This window comes from Melanotaenia boesemani, chromosome 19 (assembly GCF_017639745.1).
Source record: "Melanotaenia boesemani isolate fMelBoe1 chromosome 19, fMelBoe1.pri, whole genome shotgun sequence".
In the NCBI taxonomy this organism is placed as follows: Eukaryota; Metazoa; Chordata; class Actinopteri; order Atheriniformes; family Melanotaeniidae; genus Melanotaenia; species Melanotaenia boesemani.
In genome coordinates, this window is record NC_055700.1 from 3,802,256 (window position 1) to 3,825,964 (window position 23,709).

Consider the following 23,709-nt stretch of genomic DNA (forward strand, 5'->3'; position numbering starts at 1 on the left):
TTAAGAGACGCAATTGATAATCTTGGTGTCATCCAGGGAATAGCAGAAAAATAAAGAGAATATGCATGGGTAGCACAATGAAATAATGCATTAACAAGGACTTCTAAGATTTATTACAAAAGACGTGCCTGAAATTATTCATGAATAAAGGTAGGAATTGTAAGTCATCGTGAAAATTTGACACGGGATTATACAAATATACAATATAGACTGACTTATATTGGGCTATTACGAATCCCATATAGAAATTCATCAGATTAAAACAAACCATCATTTTAACAATTACTACACAACTTTTTCCACGTATATTATATCATTACTTTACATCGAGGTCCGATCGTGTGCCGTAGAAAATCATCATCTGAGTTTGTACAGCTCTCATACTGCAGATTAATGTCGTGACCGAGCGTCGCTGGATCAGGTCACTGGGCTGCGCATTGCTCGTTCACAGTGACGTGAAGCATGATGGGAGGTGACACTACTGCGCATGCTCTATGGGCCCAATATGCGGAAGTAACCCGGAAGCCTGAGAACTTTTTCGGCGTATGCGCTGGGTGAGCAACTTCCATAGAAATGAATGGGCCGCCATTTTCAGTCCGTTATCCAGTTCCTATAATACATCCATGCCCACAACCCGATACTGATAGATTCCATAATGCATACAAAGCTTAAAAGCAGGTGATGAGATCTTTATTTTGCACATAACAAAAGAAGTGAACAAATGATGTATTTTATATGGAACGTTTTCTCTTTAAATGTGTACATCATGTATACATGTATGTTCTGTCTGTCCAACTTCCAGAACATGATGCTTATTATGAAGAGGTGTGTTGTGATTAGTTGGAAGGCAGGAGGTAAAACATCAAGGCTGCACACACTCCAGTTCCTTCAGTATCTGCAGCAGGTGGTTGTGTCCATCCTCTCCAGTGCAGCCTCAGGCGGCGACAGATGTATTGAAATGTCTCTAGACATACGGAGATTCTCTATCCTTTGCTCATCGGCAAAACTGGGAACAACTTTTTTCCACCAGTCATCAACTTTGCTCCGGAGCAGCCGGACGGTGAGAAATGTTGTTCAATGAGCCACAGCAACATCTGAAACAGAACACGAGTTACAATAAACCTGCAATCTAAAATATTCATTTATTGTAATCTGCTCAACACAGACAGTAGAATACCGTCTGACATGTTTACTCATACGACACGCATACAATCGCTGCATGTTTAATAAGTGAAACTTTCTTCCTCCATGAAACCAAGAAGATTCTTTATCTCCTGACTCTCTATGTGCATTTCCAGCTTCAACATGAGAGACCTGATTTTATCGTCCATCAGTAACATCCCCGTCAAGCAGAGCATAAACGCGGCGATCTCTTCCTTCTCCATATTAGCTTGGTGGTGTTTTGTGTTGTTATTTTTCGCTGGTTTTGTTTTGTTGTTGTGTGGCGCTAAAGTCATACGTCACTGTTGCAGACGGTTGCGTCACACCGGTCCCCCCCAACTCATGTGCAAATACAACATGAAACAGTTCCCCTGGGGAAGGCAGTTCCTAGAACTAGGACAGTTCTTAGGACTGTGTTCTTAGAACTTCTCTGTCTGAATGCGCCTCATGTTAGTGGAGTGTCTCTCCTGTCCTGTATGATGAGTGTGGTGAGGGTTTTGTGAAGGACGTGGTTACAGTCCAATGTTTCGCCACCGCTATGGACCTGTGGTCAAGCTGCACCATAGAGCCGTTTATAAATGTCACGCTACATTTTATTGACACGGATTTCAAAGTGAAAACGAAATGTCTCCAGACTCATTTTTTTCCAGATCACACCAGGCAGAACATAGCTGCTGGTCTGAGACAAACAAGAGCTACGTGGAACCTGGATGGAAAGATACTAGTCTGGATTACCACAGACACACTGACTGCCTCTCTGTCTCTCTCTCTCTCTCTCTCTACACCTGTATGAAGTTTGGACTCTGGTTCACTCTGGAGTTGTTCCTGATGAGAGGCATCAAGCAGGTGTGGGCATACTTATTGCCCCCCAGTTTGGTGCCAGTACATTTAGGTGAACGAGAGGGTAGCCTTCCTTTGGCTACACGTGGAGGGACAGGTCCTGACCTTGATTTTGTCGATGCTGTAAACAGCAGTTCAGAGTCCCCTCCCTTTCTGGAGTTCTTTGATGGAGTGTTGAAGAACACTCCTTCTGGGGACCCCCTTGTGCTAATTTGTGAGTTTTGGAGGCTAAACGAATGGTGAAGTTCTGCTGGGAACATCTGGTGGAGTTTCCTGTCAGAAAGATCTTTAACTCCCACCTCCAGCAGAGCTTCAACCGTGTCCTGAGTCAGGTGGGGACATTGGGTCTGAGTGTGCTGCATTCAGTGCCTCCAATGTTGATGTGGCTGACCGGAGCTGTGCCTGTAAGGTGATTAGTGCCTGTTGTAGCTGTAATCCCCAAAATCATTGGTGGACACCTGCAGGGAGGGATGCCGTCAAGCTGAAGAACGAGTCCATACCAGACCTTTTTGGTCTGTGGGACTCTGGAGAAAGCTAACAGGTATTAGCAAGCTAAGCAGAGTGTGGCTTTTTTTTGGCAGAAACTCAGATATTGGAGGGGAGGGGGAGTTTGGAGAGGATGTGAATGGCTGCTCCACTGTCCAGTGCCTCAGGAGGAGAAATGAGTGCACCATGAATACTATGTACAGTGGATGGTGGGCTGCTGACTTCAACTTCATGAGTATAGAGTACCAGACCCCCTTGTATAAGCTATTCAGTCTTCCTTGCTCCCTGAGCTTGGTCTGCATTGTTAGCAGTAAGATGGATTTCTTTCCATTGAGGGTTGGACTTCTGCAAGACTGCCCTTTGTCACTGATTCTGTAAATAAGGATCAGTCGAGGTGTTGAGGAGATCCGGTTTGGTGGTCTCAGGATTGAGTTTTTACTTATTGCAGAAGTTTTGGTTCTGTTGGCTTCATCAGGTCATGATCTTCAACTCTTACTGGACCAATTCCCAGCCAAGTTTGAAGCAGCTGCGTTTAGAATCATCATCTCCAAATCTGAGACCATTGTCCTCAGCCGGAAAAGTGTGGAGTGTTCCCCTAGGTCGGGAATGAGATCCTGCCTCAAGTGGAGAGTTTAAGTATCTCGGGGTCTTGTTCGTGAGTGAGGTAAGGATGTAGCAAGAGATCTACGGGTGGATCAGTGCAGTGTTTGCAGTGAGTTGGACTCTGCATCAGTTTGATGTAGTGAAGAAGGAGCTGAGCTGAAAAGAGAAGTTCTAGATTTACTGGTCAAGAATACATGCGGCTGAAATGAGTTTCCTTCTGAAAGGTTGCTGGCTTCTTCCTTAGAGAGAGGGTAAGAATCTTGATCATCCAGGAGGAGGTCAGAGTAAAACTGAGTTGAAAGTCTTTCTGACAGGAGACTTGACCAGATGTTCCCAGTAGACCTTCATGACACATTTGGGCCTGCCAGGCCTGACCAGCATCCTCCCCACCATCTGACAGAGGAACTGAAACTAAGAAAGAATTCAGATTTCTTTGGTTCATGATTCCATCATCTCTTCTTCTTCTTCATGTGTAAAATGATCCATTTATAAAAAGTAGTTCCTCCTCATCATGGTGTAACTGTGTGTGTGTGATGGTGTGTGATGTGTCCAGACTCTGTCAGGCTGCTGAATGGACCCAGCCTGTGTTCAGGCAGACTGGAGGTGAAGTCTGACCAGACCTGGTCCTCAGTGTGTGAAGCTGACTTTGACCAGCAGGATGCAGAGGTGGTCTGCAGGGAGCTCGGCTGTGGGCCTCCTTCAGTCCTCCAGGGGGCGCTCTATGGAGAAGGGGAGGCTCCCATGTGGACCAAAGAGTTCCAGTGTGGAGGCCATGAGTCTGCTCTGCTGGACTGTAGAAGCTCAGACTCTGATAGGAACACCTGCTCACCTGGCAGAGCTGCTGGACTCACCTGCTCAGGTAGAAGAGGAGCTGCAGCTTTGATCTGCTTCATTTCTCTTCTCATCAAACTCACTTTGTTCTTTTACTGATGACTCTCTGATCTCTGTTCAGATCCTGTCAGGTTGGTGGGAGGAGCCAGTCGCTGTTCTGGTACACTGGAGATGAAACTGGGAGAATGGAGACCAGTGGATGGTTATAGATGGACCCTGAAAACTGCAGCTGTTATCTGTGAACATCTGGACTGTGGTTCTGCTGTTTCTGTGGGAGAGAATGAGGAGACCTCAGACACATCTGTGTGGAGGATCGACTCTGACTGTATTGAGTCTGGATCTTCTCTGAGGGAATGTGCAACACCAGATCATGATGACTCCACTTTGAATCTCGCCTGTTCAGGTAAGTGTAGATGGCACACATAGCTTTGGTGTGATTGTCAACTGGTGGGTTCTAACCCAAAAGTGTGTCGTGGGCTTGTTTTCAGTGGCCTCTCCACAGACAAGATATTAAGGAAAAACTTGCATGCATTTTATTTTAAAGATAATTTTATGCAGCGTAATGCTGTCTGTTTACAGTCCCCAACTGGAGGTGGCGATGCTGAGTAATGTTGATTGATACCCACAATTTCACAGCACAGAATAAGAGACTTAAAGTTTGTTTCCATTTACTAATTAACCTGCATGATATAAGGGGAGAGAGCACAATATTTGTAATTAATGCTATATATATATATATATATATATATATATATATATAGAGAGAGAGAGAGAGAGAGAGAGAGAGAGCTATAGGAAGTCCTCCTTGATTATAGTTGCATAGTTATATACAGTACCTTTAAAAGTTTGCATTCTTATGAATCCTCTCTCTCTCCAGACATAAAACAGACACAGACTAAAGGCATTCACATACTAGTTCACACTGTTTGTAGGAGCCATTTTAAGTGCTTGTATATATATTTAGTTTGGGCACTAGGTGGTAGCATGTGTAGCCTATGTCGCTGCTTATTTAAGTGGGAACCTTTCTGCAGGTGACAGGTGTTGCTGGTAGGAAGGTGAACACAGTTTTTGACCGTTCATTATTCATTCATTGATGGTCCCCTCAATCCTTACACCTTAATGTTGGACAGAAGAATGAAACACGTGGCTGTATGGATAGGTAATACTTGTACACTGGGAATGGTCGGTGAGAACTGCAACTTATGGATTTAATGAGCACTTTAAGTAATAAAAGGACAAAACGACAAAGATGGCTTGGACTTGGCATTTGTACACAAGTATGACAGCGACGACGATGCGTCAGGAAAAGTTCCCATTAGCAACAGTTCAGGCGCTTTAAGCAACAGGCTTAGCACCTTTACACTGTTAAAGAGGCCCCTGAAACTTAGTGAAACACACATATGCTGAGTTAGCACCACTGAGTTACTTATTTATAGAATTTTCTTCTCCCCTTTGTTCAATTTCCATTTTTCCTTCATTTTATGAGAATATAGATTTTTCTTCCCTAATTTGCATTATTAAGTAATTTTCTGTCTTTTTTTTGTTGTGGTTGTTTGTCACTGTATAGTTGCTGTTGTTTAAAAAGACCTCTATGAAGATCAGTAATAGTAGGCCTACATTTCCCTTGCCTGGACACGGTTAGCCGGGCCTTTGCCCATGAGGTCTGGTTGGACTCAATCTGAAATGTTGACATGGACCTTCATTATTGTGCGTTCACCACTTTTGGGAGTGGCCACAGGGGTCGGGTGCAGTGTGAGCTGGGCAGCGGCTGAAGCTGGGAACCGCGGTGGTCCAAACCTTGGCTGTAGAAGCTAGCTCTAGGTACGTGGAACGTCACCTCACTAGTGGAGAAGGAGTCTGAGCAGTATGGCTGGCCGATTAATCTCAATTACGATCTGGGTTTTCAACGATCATAAAAATGAAATGATCCGATTATTTGCTCCTTCTCAGTTTACTCTCGTGCTGTTTTCAGCTGTAAATAATCCACTAGCTCCCAGAGACACCAAGAGATAACAAATATCATGAACAAACATAACTTTTTACTCTCCAAAGACCAGTGCTCAGTTAACACAGTGAACAATCCGGGATTTAAGAAACTCATCAACACTTTGGACAAATGGTACCACTTGCCATCCCATCTCCATAGCCCCTTTCTGACTGTAGTATGAGTATAACCTTTTCAGGAACCAGGCAGTTTTTTCGTGCATTCCGACATATAGGAACTAGGGACCAAAGCCCCCAGTTCCTATAACCATTTTAGCTCCTGCTCCGAGGCAGGGTCTGAGCGGGGTTCTATAGGAACCCTCATGACGTAGGTGTTTGGTGACTGGTAGCTACGCCCCTTGCCAGATTTCCGCATTTTGTGTCCCCGCCACATTTAAAAAACACGGTTGCACATACGGACAAAAACAACAACAGAGCAAGAGATAAATGGACCGACGAGGAGGTCGAAGCTCTTCTAACCGTCTACGCCACAGAGGACATTCGGAGAGGTTTTGAAGGCTCTCAGCGGAATATAAAAATATTGGCGATGATCAGTTCTCAGTTAGAGAACGCTGAGATTTATCACAACGTGAAGCAGCACATGGAGAAAACTCACACAAGACTACAAATAAATTAAGAACCGCAACAACCAGAGTGAGATGAAAGGAAAAACCAGAAAATTCCACCACTTGGACCACCGACCTGCCTACTCAGCCAACGCCGCAGCAAATGAGCCCTGCGTGGGGCTTCTGGAGGCGATCATCTGCAGTGAAAACACCGCAACCTCAGAGGAGTTTGAAGGTTAGTAAACAGGTCAAGAAGTGTTAGAGTTTCTGTATAGACCTAAGAGTTGTTCTCAGATATCACCCAAATAGCTGAGCTGATTTACTTCACCTGTTTTGCATCTTTTTTTGTATATAATCTGGTTCTGATCCATGTTTACTTCATCAGAGACGGAGCCGAACAGCATCCTGGATGCTCCTGCTGCCACCAGCACACCTTGCTGCATCGGTTTTGAAGGTTCGCAGCAAAATATAAAAATATTCCTGACGATCAGCTCTCAGTCAGAGAATGCAGGATAACGCGAAACAGCGCAAGTAGAAAACTCACACAAGACTACATGTAGGAGCCATAAAACATGTTTGGAGAAATGAGCACTGGGTGGATGATTTGTTTTACATTGGTTGTCATGGTGATTTGCAGCATGGGGTCACGTGGATGAGGTAGGTGATGGGAGGAACCGCTAAGAAGGAGTTGTCAGTCAGTCACGGGTGGTTTTGCCGGAGAGAGGAGGGCTGGGTAGCCGTAATTTTTGTTGACAGCTGAAACTTATTTAGTAAACTTGTATGCTAACAAGCTGAGCTGGATAGACAAGAGTATATGTAAAGTCTATATAAACGATCACATGTTAAGTTTAAACAAGTGGATTGCTGCATCCTGCAAACATGAAAGATTATCAATAAAGGAAACAACGCATCAGGTTGAAGAGCGTTTTCATTGTGGACATGGACGGCGCGTCAAACAAATAGACAGAACCCATCCTTTTGCCTCAATAGTGTCTGTGGAAGTCACTACAACTTTAGTCAACAAAAAACGGCATTCAACGAGAGAATCATCACAGGCAGCGTCATATCAAAGGAACCAGGAAGACGCCAAGTAAGTGCAGTGGATCTGAATGAAAGCGCGCGCAAAGCGGCCACACCCGACACAGTCATAAGGAGCGCAGGTAAGCCATACCTGTGGAAGTCTGTGTGTGAAAAGCAACATCTCATATTCGCTTAAGTTCCTCTGGGGAGGTATTGAATGGAACGACTGCTGGTTATGCTCGATGTTTCGTGCTGGCTTCGTTCCTTGACGTCTGCACTTTCTCTCTTTAATGTGCTGCTTGGATGATGTTTAAAAGGACAATTAAGATGCCGCTCTGTGGAATGGAATTTTGTTTGTTGTTGCACACAGTGAATGCAATTATTCAATGAAAAATTGAAAATAAAAAAAATTAAAAAAAAATTAATAAAGTAGAAAAAAAAGAGTCACGAGTCAAACAGGTGGTGCAGCCTTTACTTCTGATATGGATTTTGGAGAAAAGAGAGAAAACAAACTCACTGAAAAGGCCTTGCTGAATAAAATTGAAAAATTACAAAATGACCGCAAAAGTGTTGTAAACAAAATAAAAGGACTGATACCAAAAATTAAAGAACTCATGAAACAAAATGAAAAGCTTGGAGAAATAAAACAGTACACGGTGGATTTAAAGGCCTTGTGTGAGAAGGCTTCTCATTTACACAATGATCTGCTCCCTCTGATACCTCAGGAATAAATCATAAAACAAAGGGAATGGTTTTCAAGTATCATGACATACAGCAATACATTTCTAAATGACACAATAAAATGGATAAAGGAGAGGGAACAAGACCCAGCTGTTTCACCAAAGCAAGTGGATTTAATTGAAGGAAATGAAATCAAGAAAACAAATATCTCATCAAACGCTGTTATGGAAAAGGAGGACGATATTAAGCCAAGTGACAGTGTTTCAAATGTTGGAAGCCATAACACCTCTTCATCAAGATCTTCAACTTCTTCTGTGCGTTTGATGGCTGAAGCTGAGTTGGCAGCTTTAACAATGAAGCAAAAATTACTGGATGAAAAACATGCACTTGAAGAAGAGGAAGAGCGGCTGCGTAAAAGAAAGGAAAGGCAATTGGACACAACTGAAATAGCAGAAAAAATGGCAACACTCAACGTTCTCAAAACTCAAAGCACAATAAGCAGGAAAGGATCATCAAAAGTTTCAGATGGAATGAATTCATACCTAGAAAAGAAACAGTTTAAACAGCCACTAAACATTGATGCAAATGAATTTATTCCTCTCCTTCCTGTAAAGGAAAATACCGCAGCTAATGCTGAAATGCATCTTGGAGCAAAGCAGAAAAGCAAGCATGTAGCTGCAAGGACTAAACTTTCTCAAAGTGATCACCCCCAACAATATTCAACATTTCCTCCAAACCCACTCGATCAATATACTCAGCGTACATCTCATGCAAATGTAATGCAAATGTGCTGGATCTGGAACCACAAAATGATGTTGTGGGAGTAATGAGAAAACAAAATGAAATAACAGCTCTCTTAATCCAGCAGCAATGCCTCTCTGTCCTCCCAAAGAGAGAAATTCCTATTTTTGATGGAGATGCACTTCAGTATCACTCATTTAGTAAGGCATTTGAGAATGGAGTTGAGTGCAACACAACCAATAACTGTGATCGTTTATATTTTTTGGAGCAACATACTAAAGGCCATGCAAAGGAATTGGTGAGAAGCTGTCAACACATCAACCCAGATCGTGGCTATCTCAAAGCAAAATTGCTGTTGAAGGAGCATTACGGCAATGAACAGAAGGTCGCAGGTGCTTATATGGACAAAGCCCTCTCATGGCCTCTGATAAAAACAGAAGATGTAAAGGCTCTTCAGAACTACAGTCTCTTCCTTAGAGGGTGTTGTAATGCTATGGAGGATGTGCAGTATCTGCATGATTTGGACATGCCCTCCAACATGGTGAACATCATTAAAAAACTTCCATATAAATTCAGAGACCGATGGAGGAGCCATGTGTGTGAACTGCAGGAAAGACACAGACGACGAGCCAAATTTACAGATATTGCTGAATTTATTGAAAAACAAATAAGAATACTGACAGATCCTGTATTTGGTAATATACAAGATTCTCCGCCTTCACCACAAACTAAAGGAATGAACAAACCTAAATCCCAAATTCGACCAGGAACCAAAGGGACTAGCTTCGCCACCACGGTGCAACCTGTGGAAAACAAACTTCAGTCTGTGAAAAGGGACAACGAAACCAGTCAAGTTGGAAGAAAAATGTGTATTTGTTGTGGAGGAGGACACCTGCTGGATGTATGTGTACAGCCGGGAAAAATGGCACACGAGAAGAAGATAACCTTCTTAAAGGAAAATGGCATCTGTTTTGGCTGTTTGTGTATAGGACACATCAGTAAAGCTTGTCGCAAAAGGATTTCCTGTTCCAAGTGTGGCCGGAAACATCCCACTATCCTCCACAAAGAATGTATACCCTTGGAACAAACTGCTATGAATACACAGCCACATGTGGACAACTTGTTGATGTCAAGTGGTCTTACAGGGGCTGGAGACCAGGAATGTAAACTGCCTATTGTGCCAGTCCAAGTAAAGTCAAAGAAAGGAAGCAAAATTATAACAACATATGCTTTCTTGGACCAGGGAAGCACAGCAGTTTTTTGCATTGAAGGGCTGATGAACAAACTACACCTTGTCGGAAGAAAAGGAAATATTCTCCTTAGAACCATGGGACAAGAAAGGGTTGTGAGCAGCAATCAAGTCTTAGGACTGGAGGTTGCAGCACTTGAAGGAGATAAATTTCTGGAGCTGCCAAAGGTGTACACACAGGAGTCCATGCCTGTACATACAGGAAATATTACAACAGAAGAGGATATTAAGAAATGGCCACATCTAAAACACATACACTTGCCTCAAATCAATGCAGGAATAGAACTCCTGATAGGAACTAATATTCCCAAGGCCCTGGAGCCACTAGAAGTGGTGTGCAGTGTCGGTGGTGGACCATATGCCGTTAGGACAAGGCTGGCCTGGACAGTCAATGGACCCCTTGCAGGAGACTGTGGAAAGACTGTTAGTGAGGAGCAGCCACATGTAACAGTCAACCGAGTTTCCGTTGTAAACCTGGAAGAACTTTGGCAGCAACAGTTCAAAAATGACTTTCCTGAAAACAAATTTGATGAGCAGCCTGGAATGTCAAGAGAGGATCAGAGGTTTCTGGAATTGGTCACAAATTCTGCCAAACACGTGGATGGTCATTTCCAGATTGCATTACCTTTACGGAATGCCCGTGTCATCATGCCAAATAACAAGAAGGTTGTCCAACAACGCTTAAACCTTCTTAAAAGGAGGTTTCAAAGGGATGCACCATTTTATTCAGAATATAAAATATTCATGAATGAACTTTTGGCTAAAGGTTATGCAGAGAAGGTGCCTGAGGAAGAGCTGGATCGTAGTGATGGTAAAGTTTGGTATATACCACACCACGGTGTTTACCATCCCACCAAAGGAAAACTCAGTGTTGTGTTTGACTGTGGAGCTAGTTATCAAGGTACCTCTTTGAATGCCCAGCTTCTACAGGGACCTGATCTTACTAGTTCTTTAATAGGAGTGGTCACACGATTCAGGAAGGAGCCTGTTGTAATCATGAGAGATATTGAGTCCATGTTCCACCAAGTTGCTGAGGTTCCTCTGGTGGCCAAAAGGTAATATGGAACAGCCACCATCTGAATATAGGATGCGAGTACATCTGTTTGGGGCAACATCATCACCTAGCTGTGCCAACTTCTCCCTCAGAAAGTGTGCAGAGGACTTTGGACATCTCTACAATGAGGAAACTGTGAACAAATTATTGCACTGTTTTTATGTAGATGATTGGCTTGTGTCAGTAGCTACTGAGGATGAAGCCATTTCACTGTATCAGGAACTGGTCTCTCTGTGCTCTAAAGGAGGATTCACTTCAAGGATCTGCTCCTGTCCAGTATAAGAAGGACGAGACAATTACAACTGACCTTATCACAGTCTGAGGTCAGCAAAGAACAACCAAAATCTTTTGTGGAAGAAGAGCTAAGCAACTTCAAGAGGACTGCTGTGTTTAGGAGTATTTCAGTGGAAGAACTGGACAGGGCTGAGATTGCCATCATCAAGTTCTGTCAAAGAAAGAGATTTCTTGAGGAACTAGCCAGCCTGGAGAAAGGACAGCTTATTATGAAATCCAGTCATCTTCGCAAGCTCTGCCCACAGTTGCAAGATGGAATCCTGAGAGTTGGTGGTAGGCTCAGTAGATCATCAATGCCTGTTGAGACAAAACATCCTATAATACTGGCAAAGGACCAACACATCTCAGAACTTTTGCTTAGACATGTACATCAAGAGGTGGGACATGCTGGTCGTAACCACATGCTGTCTAAGCTGAGGGAAAGGTACTGGATGGTTGGGGTCAGTACAGCTATAAGGAAGGTACTGTCCAAATGTGTTGTATGTCGACGTCTAAGTGCTCTTCCAATGAACCAACAGATGGCAGACTTGCCCAATGATAGAATTGTACCAGATGAGCCTCCATTTACTCGGGCGGGGGTTGACTACTTTGGACCTTTTGAAGTGAAGAGTAGGAGGAGCCTCGTGAAGAGGTACGGTGTCATTTTTACCTGCCTCGCCATCAGAGCCATTCACATTGAGGTCGCTCCTTCGCTGGATACCGATTCCTTCATTAATGCACTCCGACGCTTCATTGCAAGTAGAGGACAGATTTGTGAGCTACGCTCTGACAATGGAACCAACTTTGTGGGCGCAGAGCGTGAGCTGAGAACTGCTATTGAACAGTGGAATCAGGTGAAAGTTAACGATGTTCTTCTGCAGAAAGGAGTTAAATGGACTTTTAATCCACCTGCAGGCTCACATCATGGAGGCACTTGGGAGCGACTGATAAGGTCAGTGCGCAAAGTACTCAATTCTATTATGAAGGTACAAAACCTGGATGAAGAAGGCCTTCATACAGTACTTTGTGAGGTTGAAGCCATCATTAACAGCCGTCCAATCACTAAAGCCTCCTTGGATCCGAACGACCTGGAAGCTTTAACTCCAAATCACCTTCTTCTGTTAAAGACTTCACCATCATTTCCACCAGGAGTATTCCAACCTACAGATGTGTACACACGTAGAAGATGGAAACAAGTCCAATATATGTCTGACTTATTTTGGAAAAGATGGGTGAAGGAATACTTACTGCAACAGCAGGAGCGTCAGAGATGGACTAGAGTGAAGAGGAACCTCAGCGTGGGAGATCTTGTTCTCATCATGGACAGTTCTGCACCTAGAAACTCTTGGCCAATGGGATGAGTGATGGAGACTTTTTCGGATCGAAGAGGATTTGTTCGTCAAGTCCGTATCAAGACTCGGACTAGCAGCATGGATCGGCCTATCACGAAACTGTGTCTGCTGCAGGAGGCTGATCCCAGTTAGACTTTTGGACTTGAAATGTTCAAATTTTATTGACAGATTTTTGGACTCTTTAAAAGTTGTTTTTTTTTTCCTTTTTTTTTTTTCTTTGATTTGAAGATGGATTCTAAGGTTAATTAGAATATTACTAGGGGTATTGTGAGCTATTGCATGATGGTTTGCTGAACAACTTTGTCTTTTGCACATATTTTATATCTCCGACTTGGTATAATATAGGTAATTATTATGAGATATCTCAATAATAAGGGGCTGGTGTGTAGGAGCCATAAAACATGTTTGGAGAAATGAGCACTGGGTGGATGATTTGTTTTACATTGGTTGTCATGGTGATTTGCAGCATGGGGTCACGTGGATGCGGTAGGTGATGGGAGGAACCGTTAAGAAGGAGTTGTCAGTCAGTCACGGGTGGTTTTGCCAGAGAGAGGAGGGCTGGGTAGCCGTAATTTTTGTTGACCGCTGAAACTTATTTAGTAAACTTGTACGCTAACAAGCTGAGCTGGATAGACAAGAGTATATCTAAAGTCTATATAAACGATCACATGTTAAGTTTAAACAAGTGGATTGCTGCATCCTGCAAACATGAAAGATTATCAATAAAGGAAACAACGCATCAGGTTGAAGAGCGTTTTCATTGTGGACATGGACGGCGCGTCAAACAAATAGACAGAACCCATCCTTTTGCCTCAATAGTGTCTGTGGAAGTCCCTACACTACAAATAAATTAAGGACCACGACAACCGGAGCGGGACGAACCGAAAAAACAGTAAATTGGACAGCTTGTACCACCGACATGTTCACTCCGTCAACGCCGCAGCAAATGACTCCTGCGTGCGGCAGGAAAAGCCAGTGTGATATGCAGAGCATATACACACATGTATACGTTATTTTTGCTCTGCTGTATTCACTATTAAAAAATAAATGACTTTGTAAAGAGTCTGAAGTTTTCAGTTTGTGTCTGTTAGATGTGCTTTGGCCACATCTATAAAATATTAGCTAATAAAAATATTGAGTTGTTATTAACTTATCACAGCTATGAAATATTAAATAATCCATCTTTGGCCGCTACATTTTAAGTCTTATCCCTGGGTGTAAAATACATTAGTTTATCAACTTTATAATATGCTCCATATCACAGAACGAAGTTTATCATGTTTAACCAAGATCTGACACAAATTACACACCTGTAAACATTTCACCACCTTTTTATATTTTTACCTTCATATACGCTAAATCTGTGTGACTATGTCCTCATAATTCTAAACCATAACTCAGTCACAACCAGCCCTTCAGTGACGGATTTCTCCTCCACCTTTCTACTGATGATTCCATAAAACACACAAAGCTTAATAGCAGATGATGAGATCTTTATTTTGCACATAACACACACAAAAAAAAAAAAAAAAAAAAAATGAAATGATGCATTTTCTATGGAACATTTTCTCTTTAAATGTGTACATCATGTATACATGTATGTTCTGTCTGTCCAACTTCCAGAACATGATGCTTATTATGAAGAGGTGTGTAGTAATTAGCTGGAAGGCAGGAGGTAAAGCATCCAGGCTGTTCTCCATCTCCTTCAGTATCTGCAGCAGGTGGTTGTGTCCATCCTCTCCAGTGCAACTTCAGGCGGCCACAGATGTATTGAAATGTCACCCTGGACATACAGAAATTCTCTATCCTCTGCTCATCGGTAAAACTGGGAACAACTTTTTTCCACCAGTCATCAGCTTTGCTCCGGAGCAGCCGGACGGTGAGAAATGTTGTTCAATGAGCCACAGCAACATTTGAAACAGAACACAAGTCACAATGAACCTGCAATCTAAAATATTCATTTAATGTAATCTGCTCAACACAGACAGTAGAATACCGTCTGACATGTTTACTCATACGACATGCATACAATCGCTGCATGTTTAATAAGTGAAACTTTCTTCCTCCATGAAACCAAGAAGATTCTTTATCTCCTGACTCTCTATGTGCATTTCAACCCTCAACATGAGAGACCTGATTTTATCGTCCATCATTAACATCCCCGTCAAGCAGAGCATAAATGCGGCGATCTCTTCCTTCTCCATATTAGCTTGGTGGTGTTTTCTGCTGTTATTTTTTGCTGGTTTTTCTTGTTGTGTGGCGCTAAAGCCATACGTCATGTTGCAGACGGTTGCGTCACACTGGTCCCCCCCAACTCATGTACGAATGCAACATGAAACAGTTCCCCTGGGGAAGGCAGTTCATAGAACTAGGACAGTTCTTAGGACTGTGTTCTTAGAACTTCTCTGTCTGAATGCGCCTCATGTTAGTGGAGTGTCTCTCCTGTCCTGTATGGTGAGTGTGGTGAGGGTTTTGTGAAGGACGTGGTTACAGTCCAATGTTTCGCCACCGCTATGGACCTGTGGTCAAGCTGCACCATAGAGCCGTTTATAAATGTCACGCTACATTTTATTGATGCAGATTTCAAAGTGAAAACAAAATGTCTCCAGACTCATTTTTTTCCAGATCACACCGGGCAGAACATAGCTGCTGGTCTGAGACAAACAAGAGCTACGTGGAACCTGGATGGAAAGATACTAGTCTGGATTACCACAGACACACTGACTGCCTCTCTCTCTCTCTCTCTCTCTCTCTCTCTCTCTCTCTCTCTCTCTCACTCTCTACACCTGTATGAAGTTTGGACTCTGGTTCACTCTGGAGTTGCTCCTGATGAGAGGCATCAAACAGGTGTGGGCATACTTACTGCCCCCCAGTTTGGTGCCAGCACATTTAGGTGAACGAGAGGGTAGCCTTCCTTTGGCTTCAGGTGGAGGGACAGGTCCTGACCTTGATTGTGTCTATGCTGTAAACAGCAGTTCAGAGTCCCCTCCCTTTCTGGAGTTCTTTGATGGAGTGTTGAAGAACACTCCTTCTGGGGACCCTCTTGTTCTACTTTGTGAGTTTTGGAGGCAAAACGAATGGTGACGTTCTGCTGGGAACGTCTGGTGGAGTTTCCTGTCAGCAAGATCTTTAACTCCCACCTCCAGCAGAGCTTCAACCGTGTCCTGAGTCAGGGGGGGACATTGGGTCTGAGTGGGCTGCATTCAGTACCTCCAATGTTGATGTGGCTGACTGGAGCTGTGTCTGTAAGGTGATTGGTGCCTGTTGTAGCTGTAATCCCCAAAAACATTGGTGGACACCTGCAGTGAGGGATGTCATCAAGCTGACGAACGAGTCCATACCAGACCTTTTTGGCCTGTGGGACTCTGGAGAAAGCTTACGGGTATTAGCAGGCTAAGCAGAGTGTGGCTTTTTTTTAGGCAGAAACTCAGATATTGGAGGGGAGGGGGAGTTTGGAGAGGATGTGAATGGTTGCTCCACTGTCCAGTGCCTCAGGACCCCCTTGTATAAGCTGTTCAGTCTTCCTTGCTCCATGAGCTTGGTCTGCATTGTTAGCAGTAAGATGGATTTCTTTCCATTGAGGGTTGGACTTCTGCAAGACTGCCCTTTGTCACTGATTCTGTAAATAACTTTTATGGATAGAATTTGTAGGATCAGTCGAGGTGTTGAAGAGATTCGGTTTGGTGGTCTCAGGATTGAGTTTTTACTTTTTGCAGAAGTTTTGGTTCTGTTGGCTTCATCAGGCCATGATCTTAAATCATACTGGACCGATTCCCAGCCAAGTGTGAAGCAGCTGGATTTAGAATCATCACCTCCAAATCTGAGACCATTGTCCTCAGCCGGAAAAGTGTGGAGTGTTCCCCTAGGTCGGGAATGAGATCCTGCCCCAAGTGGAGAATTTAAATATCTCCGGGTCTTGTTCGGGAGTGAGGTAAGGATGTAGCAAGAGATCTACGGGTGGATCAGTGCAGTGTTTGCAGTGATTTGGACTCTGCATCAGTTTGATGTGGTGAAGAAGGAGCTGAGCTGAAAAGAGAAGCTCTAGATTTACTGGTCAAGAATACAAGCGGCTGAAAGGAGTTTCCTTTTGATAGGTTGCTGGTTTCTCCCTTAGAGAGAGGGTAAGAAGCTTAATCATCCAGGAGTGGGACAGAGTAAAGCTGAGTTGAAAGTCTTTCTGACAAGAGACTTCACCAGATGTTCCCAGTAGACCTTCATGACACATTTGGGCCTGCCAGGCCTGACCAGCATCCTCCCCACCATCTGACAGAGGAACTGAAACTAAGAAAGAATTCAGATTTCTTTGGTTCATGATTCCATCATCTGTTCTTCTTCTTGATGTGTAAAATGATCCATTTATAAAAAGTAGTTCCTCCTCATCATGGTGTAACTGTGTGTGTGATGGTGTGTGATGTCTTCAGACTCTGTCAGGCTGCTGAATGGATCCAGCCTGTGTTCAGGCAGACTGGAGGTGAAGTCTGACCAGACCTGGTCCTCAGTGTGTGAAGCTGACTTTGACCAGCAGGATGCAGAGGTGGTCTGCTGGGAGCTCGACTGTGGGCCTCCTTCAGTCCTCCAGGGGGCGCTCTATGGAGAAGGGGAGGCTCCCATGTGGACCAAAGAGTTCCAGTGTGGAGGCCATGAGTCTGCTCTGCTGGACTGTAGAAGCTCAGACTCTGATAGAAACACCTGCTCACCTGGCAGAGCTGCTGGACTCACCTGCTCAGGTAGAAGAGGAGCTGCAGCTTTGATCTGCTTCATTTCTCTTCTCATCAAACTCACTTTGTTCTTTTACTGATGACTCTCTGATCTCTGTTCAGATCCTGATGATGTCAGGTTGGTGGGAGGAGCCAGTCGCTGTTCTGGTACACTGGAGATGAAACTGGGAGAATGGAGACCAGTGTCAGCTTATGGTTTGACCCTGAAGACTGCAGCTGTTATCTGTGAACATCTAGACTGTGGTTCTGCTGTTACCATGGGAGAGAGAGAAGAGACTTCAAACAGATTTGTGTGGAGGATCAAATCTAACTGTATTCAGTCTGGATCTCCTCTGAGGGAATGTGCTACACTATATTATGAAAACTCCATCCTGAATCTCACCTGTTCAGGTAAGTGTAAGAGGTGTGTCTGATGTCATTAACCTCTGTGTGATGTGCTTTGTGTTTTCTGGCTGTCTTAAGAAAAGAGCTGCTCTAGATGTTCTTTTAATATTATTCTATTAATTAATTAGTTGGATCTAATGTTCACTTTTATTATGAATAAATGAACATGCAGATGAATTAGAAGTTCCTTTAAAAAGAAAATGGTAACAGAATGATTACTTTCCTAAGTAATAAGCTACTATCATAATGCAGTAACTATGTTACTAACTCAGTAACTTTTTGCAAAAAGTAACTAGTAGCTATAATTACTTTTTTTTTAATGAGGTTCGGGGGATCGTGGGGGGAGGTGCTGGGGTGTATTTAGGGGTGAGACTTGGAGTGTGTGCATGTAGCTGTGTAGCTGTGTGGCTGTGTGTGTATATGTGTGCATGTGTGTCATGTGCCAGCATGAGTGGGAGTGGGCAGGGATATAGGCATGTATGTAGGGAGGGAGGCACCTGTGGAGGAGCCCTGGGTTGTTAGGGAAGTTGTGCCATATTTTGCATTGCAGGTGGTGCTGCTCGTGTGGCATCACTTCCAGCACAATGGGGTCACTGCCCCTCAATTTTAATCACAAACAACACACACTTCACAAACAGTCATGAGCAGGGAAGGTGGGGGCAATGTAGTCCTCTCACACCCCTGTTTCCTGGTTCCAGGCTGGCTGCACTGATGGAGGGCTGCTGGCCCTGAGGAGGATACCCAGTCTGCCGCATCTAAGTGGGAGGATGGCTGGGGGTGGTGTTAGGCCGGATTGGGGCATGCTATTCTCTGGTCCACCAGGGATGTCTTCCACAGGGCATGGTGGGAGGTTTAATTGCAATGTGGGTGTTTGACAGTGAGTGTCATGCAGGGGAGGCGGTGAGTGAGGGGCTGGCCGGTGCCTTCCTCTGCCAACCTTTGGGTGGGTCTGCATGGTGGGGTGGCTGGGGTTCTTGCTCTGGGATTGCTGCAGAGGTGTGGTCACATTTGTAGGATCACACACATCTCCAATCACTCGTCATTCCTCATCCTCTGCATGCTGACACAGCATGGAGAGTCGTCCAGTGGGTTTATGTACTAAAAGATGCTTTTGTTTTGGGTTTTTTGTGTGTTTCTGGTACTTTAGTTGTTGTTGTGAAATGTTTGTTGTTTGTTTTTTTTTTAATTTCTTAAAAACATATTTATTTATTTTTATTGTTGTTTTGATAATTTTTTATTTTAGGAGTTCCTGATGATTGTCAGCTTAGTTTACCTGTAAAAGCTGTAAGAACATCTCTGTTGTATTTCTGTACAGGTGTAGCAGCTGGTTGTCTGGTGTTAGGTTGGATTGAAGCTCGTTGCTTCTATTTACTGGATCTTTGTCTCCTCTTCCTTTTTTCTATTTTCCTTTTTACATCTCTCCATTATTCTACTTTTTTCTCTCTGTCTACTCTGGTCAGGTCCAGCAAGATTACTTAAATGTCATAATTCTAAATAAATAAATAAAAAAATAAATTAATAAATAAATAAATAAATAAGATTATTAAATCAGATTAGGAGCTTTATATCCATTAAGCTCCCCTTGGCAAAGCAAATTTGTTTGGCACAACCCAGCAGCCAGACCATCATTCTGCTGCCACCATGCTGGACAGGAGAAGTTAAAAAAAAAAAAAAAACATGCCCAACAATTTTTATAAACAACTAAAAAACAACCTAAAACCATTCCTGAAGCAAAAAGGGAACCAGTGCAGGGATTTTAATACTGTGTTCCCGCACTCTGGTCCTCGTCACAACTCGTACTGCTGAGTTCTGGAGTAATTGTAGGTAAAAAAAAAAGATTTTTTGGGAAGAGCAGAGAGCAGGGCATTACAAGAATCTGTTCTGCTATAAATAAAATCATCAACACCTGGGTGCTGGCAAGAGAAAAATGGTCGCCTTATCCGGAGTCAGGTCGCGGGGGCAGCTGCTTAGGCAGGGAAACACAGACTTCCCTCTCCCCAGCCACATTCATCAGCTCATTCGGAGGGATCCTGAGGCGTTCCCAGGCCAGCCGAGAGATGTAGTCCGTCCAGCATGTCCTGGGTTTTCCCCAGGGCCTCTTTCCAGTGGGACATGCCCGGAACACCTCACCAGGGAGGCCTCCAGGAGGCATCCTAACCAGATGCCCGAGCCTCTGGCTCCTCTCTGTCCATAAAAGTTATGAACAGAATCGGTGACAAAGGGCAGCCTTGGCGGAGTCCAACCCGCACTGGAAACGATTCTGATTTACTGCTGACAATGCGGCCAAGCTCTGACACCGGTCGTACAGGGACCGGACAGCTCATACAAGCAGGTCCGGCACTTCATACTCCCAGAGTAACCCCCACAGGAGTCCCAGGGGGACATGTTCGAATGCCTTCTCCAAGTCCACAAAGCAAATGTAGATTGGTTGGTCAAAATCCCATGCCTCCTCAAAGATCCTGAAGAGAGTGTAGAGCTGGTCCACTGTTCCACGACTGGGACGAAAACCACACTGCTCCTCCTCAATCCGAGGTTCAACTATCGGACGGACCCTCCTCTCCAGCACCCCTGAAAAGTAGCTCAGTCAGAACACAGAGAATTGCTTTCTAAAAGGTTTCTAAGTAGAGTTAACATACCCTGTGAGCCACAGCGTGCCCCCAAACATAAGGTAAACAATTCCAAAACCCATTAAGTTAGCTTTATTAAATGTTAGGTCATTAGCAGGGAAAACATTTTTAATTAAGGATTTTATAACTGAGCGCAACCTTGATTTTATGTTTTTAACAGAAACTTGGTTAAACCAAGATAACAATGCAGCCGCTCTGATAGAGTCAACCCCTCTCAACTTTAGTTTTATCAGTGAGGTCAGACTAAACAGGAGAGGAGGGGGGTTGCAGTTTTATTTAATGAATCATTTCAGTGTAAGCAGTTATCTCTTGGAAGTTTGACTTCTTTTGAATATGTGGCTCTTCAGTTGAAAGCTTATTATAAAATAATATATCTAAATTTCTATAGACCACCAGGGCACTGCGCAGAATTTTATGAAGAGTTTAGTGACTGCTGTCTAAAATCTGTTTGGATTTTGACTGTGTAATTATTTTTGGGCAATTTTAACATCCATGTAGACAATCCTCAGGACAAAGCGACTAAAGATCTGGGTAACAGTCTGGAGAACTTTGGGCTGACTCAGCATATAACAGAGCCCACACACATTAAATGACACACTCTAGACTTGGTGATTTCGAAGGGTTTGGATGTTTCCAAGGTTACTGTGTGTGATGTGGGCCTGTCTGATCATTACTGTGTTTTCTTTGAGTGTACAGTTCCTGTTCACACAAATGTCTCAACAGAGATGATCACAAAACGCTGTATAACTAAAAACATGAGTGGGATGTTTAACCAGGTCTTCTCTTCAACACCTTCCCTGTCAGGGGTTCAGCCAATGAGCTTACTGCTAGTTTTAGTGCTAAAATGTTAAGTATTATGGATGTCATTGCTCCTGTTAAGGTGAAGGTTGTCTCTGGAAAGAAAAAGTCTCCATGGAGAAATTCCACACTGGTGAAGCATGGAAAAAGAGAGTGTGGAAAGCCGAGCGCAGATGGAGAAAAACAAATCTACAGGTTCATTATGACATGTATAAAGAGAAACTTCACTCTTATAATCTGCAACAGAAGAATGCAAGAAAGTCCTATTTCTCTGACATTAGCAAAAACTATCATAATGCTTGGGTCTTATTCGCTATTGTTGACAGGTTAACAAACCCTCCTGTGTCAGTAGCACCTTAACTTTATTCCACCAAGGCTGCAATGAGTTTGCCAAATTTTTCATGGAAAAAATCCAAACTATCAGACAAGTAGTTGGTTTATCAACAGCAGATTCAGTAGACATACTGTGTCCATTGAAAACCAGTATAAGCACCATGACACAGTTTAATCCCATTAACAGCAAAGATCTGGGCGACATCGTATGTCAGCTGAACTCCTCTTGCTGCTTGGACATCCTGCCCACAGGTTTCTTCAAAAAGGTCTCAAAGATCTGTTACAGATTGTTAACTTGTCTTTAATTTCTGGTGTCTTCCCAGAACTTTTAAAAACAGTTTAATCAAACCCCTGCTAAAAAGGGACAACCTAGACAAGACACAAATGAGCAACTACAGGCCGATCTCAAATCTTCCTTTTCTAAGATAATTGAAAAAGCCGTTTTTCATCAGCTAAATGACTTTTTAACACAAAACAACTGCTACGATGTCTTCCAGTCAGGTTTTAGACATCACCACGGCTCTGAGATGCTCTGACCAAAGTCATCAATGACATATGTTTGAATACAGATGATGGAAAAATGTCAGTCTTAGTCTTACTGGACCTCAGTGCTGCATTTGATACAGTCGACCACAATATATTACTTAAACGACTGGAGAACTGGGTGGCCTCTGGCACTGCGCTACACTGGTTTAAAACTTATTTAGAAAATAGAAAGTACTTTGTGCCAATAGGTAACTTTACATCTGAGCAGACAAAATTACACGTGGAGTTCCCCAAGGTTCCATCCTGGGGCCTCTTCTGTTTAACATCTACATGCTCCCACTGGCACAGGTTATGAGGAAAAAACAAATTAGTTACCAGAGCTACGCAGATGACACACAGATATATATTACAATGTCACCAGGAGACCGAGGCCCTGTACAGGCTCTTGGGAAATGCATTGAGGAGATTAATGACTGGATGTGTCTGAACTTTCTTCACAAAAACAAAACTGAGGTGATGGTTTTTGGCGCTAAAGAGAAACGATTAAAGGTCACCACAGAGCTTCAGTCTATACAACTAAAAACCACCAACCAGGCCAGAAATCTGGGTGTACTAATGGACTCAGACCTTAACTTTGAAAAACACATTAAGGGAATTACAAAATCAGCCTACCATCACCTTAAGAATATATCAAAGGTAAAAAGCTCTGATGTCTCAGCAGGACCTGGAAAAAGTATTCCAGCTTTCATCTTTAGTCGCTTGATTATTGTAACAGTGTTTTTACAGATTCTACCTAAAAAATCAATTAGACACCTGCAGTTTATTCAGAACTCTGCTGCTCGAGTCCTCACTAAAACCAAGAAAGTGGACCACATCAGTCCAGCTCTGAGGTCTTTACACTGGCTGCCTGTTCGTCAGAAAATAGATTTTAAAGTTCTGCTTCTGGTCTATAAAGCTCTGAATGGTTTAGGACCAAAATACATCAGTGACCTCTTGACCCATTATGAACCAGCCAGAACCCTCAGGTCATCTGGTTCCAGTTTCTTATCAGTTCCCAGAGTCAAAACCGGACATGGAGAAGCTGCATTCAGCTTCTATGCTCCACATGTCTGGAACAAACTCCCAGAAAGCCTCAAATCAGTTGAAACGCTCAGTTTATTTAAATCAAGGTTGAAGACCCATCTGTTCTCTCCTGCATTTCACTAGTTTTTATTTAGAAGTCCAGATCTGCATTTGATTCTTTTACACCCAAATCTTAACTTTATTTCTTTATCTGAGCTTTTTCTTACTGTTTTATGTAGTCGATTTTATCTTTTTTAAACTTTGTTTTTCTAATGCACTTTTTTCTCTTCCCCTGCACCTTGCTGTAATGTTTTTATGTTTTACGTAAAGCACTTTGAATTGTCTTGTACATGAAATGTGCTATACAAATAAATTGCCTTACCTTTTTCCTTTTCTTCATGAAACGGATCAACTCAACGACATGGCCAGAATTCAGTCCAGATCTCAGTCTGAGACCAGAT

General features: G+C 43.2%; 1 protein-coding gene across 1 annotated transcript in view; it reads left to right on the top strand.

Annotated features, from left to right (window-relative positions):
- The window catches only part of LOC121629681 (scavenger receptor cysteine-rich type 1 protein M160-like), a 530,109-nt gene that overhangs the window by 224,534 nt on the left and 281,866 nt on the right, over positions 1-23,709 (top strand). The window contains exons 9-10 of the mRNA XM_041969398.1: positions 3,644-3,949; positions 4,043-4,324. Coding sequence (XP_041825332.1) covers positions 3,644-3,949; positions 4,043-4,324 — 588 coding nt within the window. The remainder of the gene's footprint in view (positions 1-3,643; positions 3,950-4,042; positions 4,325-23,709) is intronic.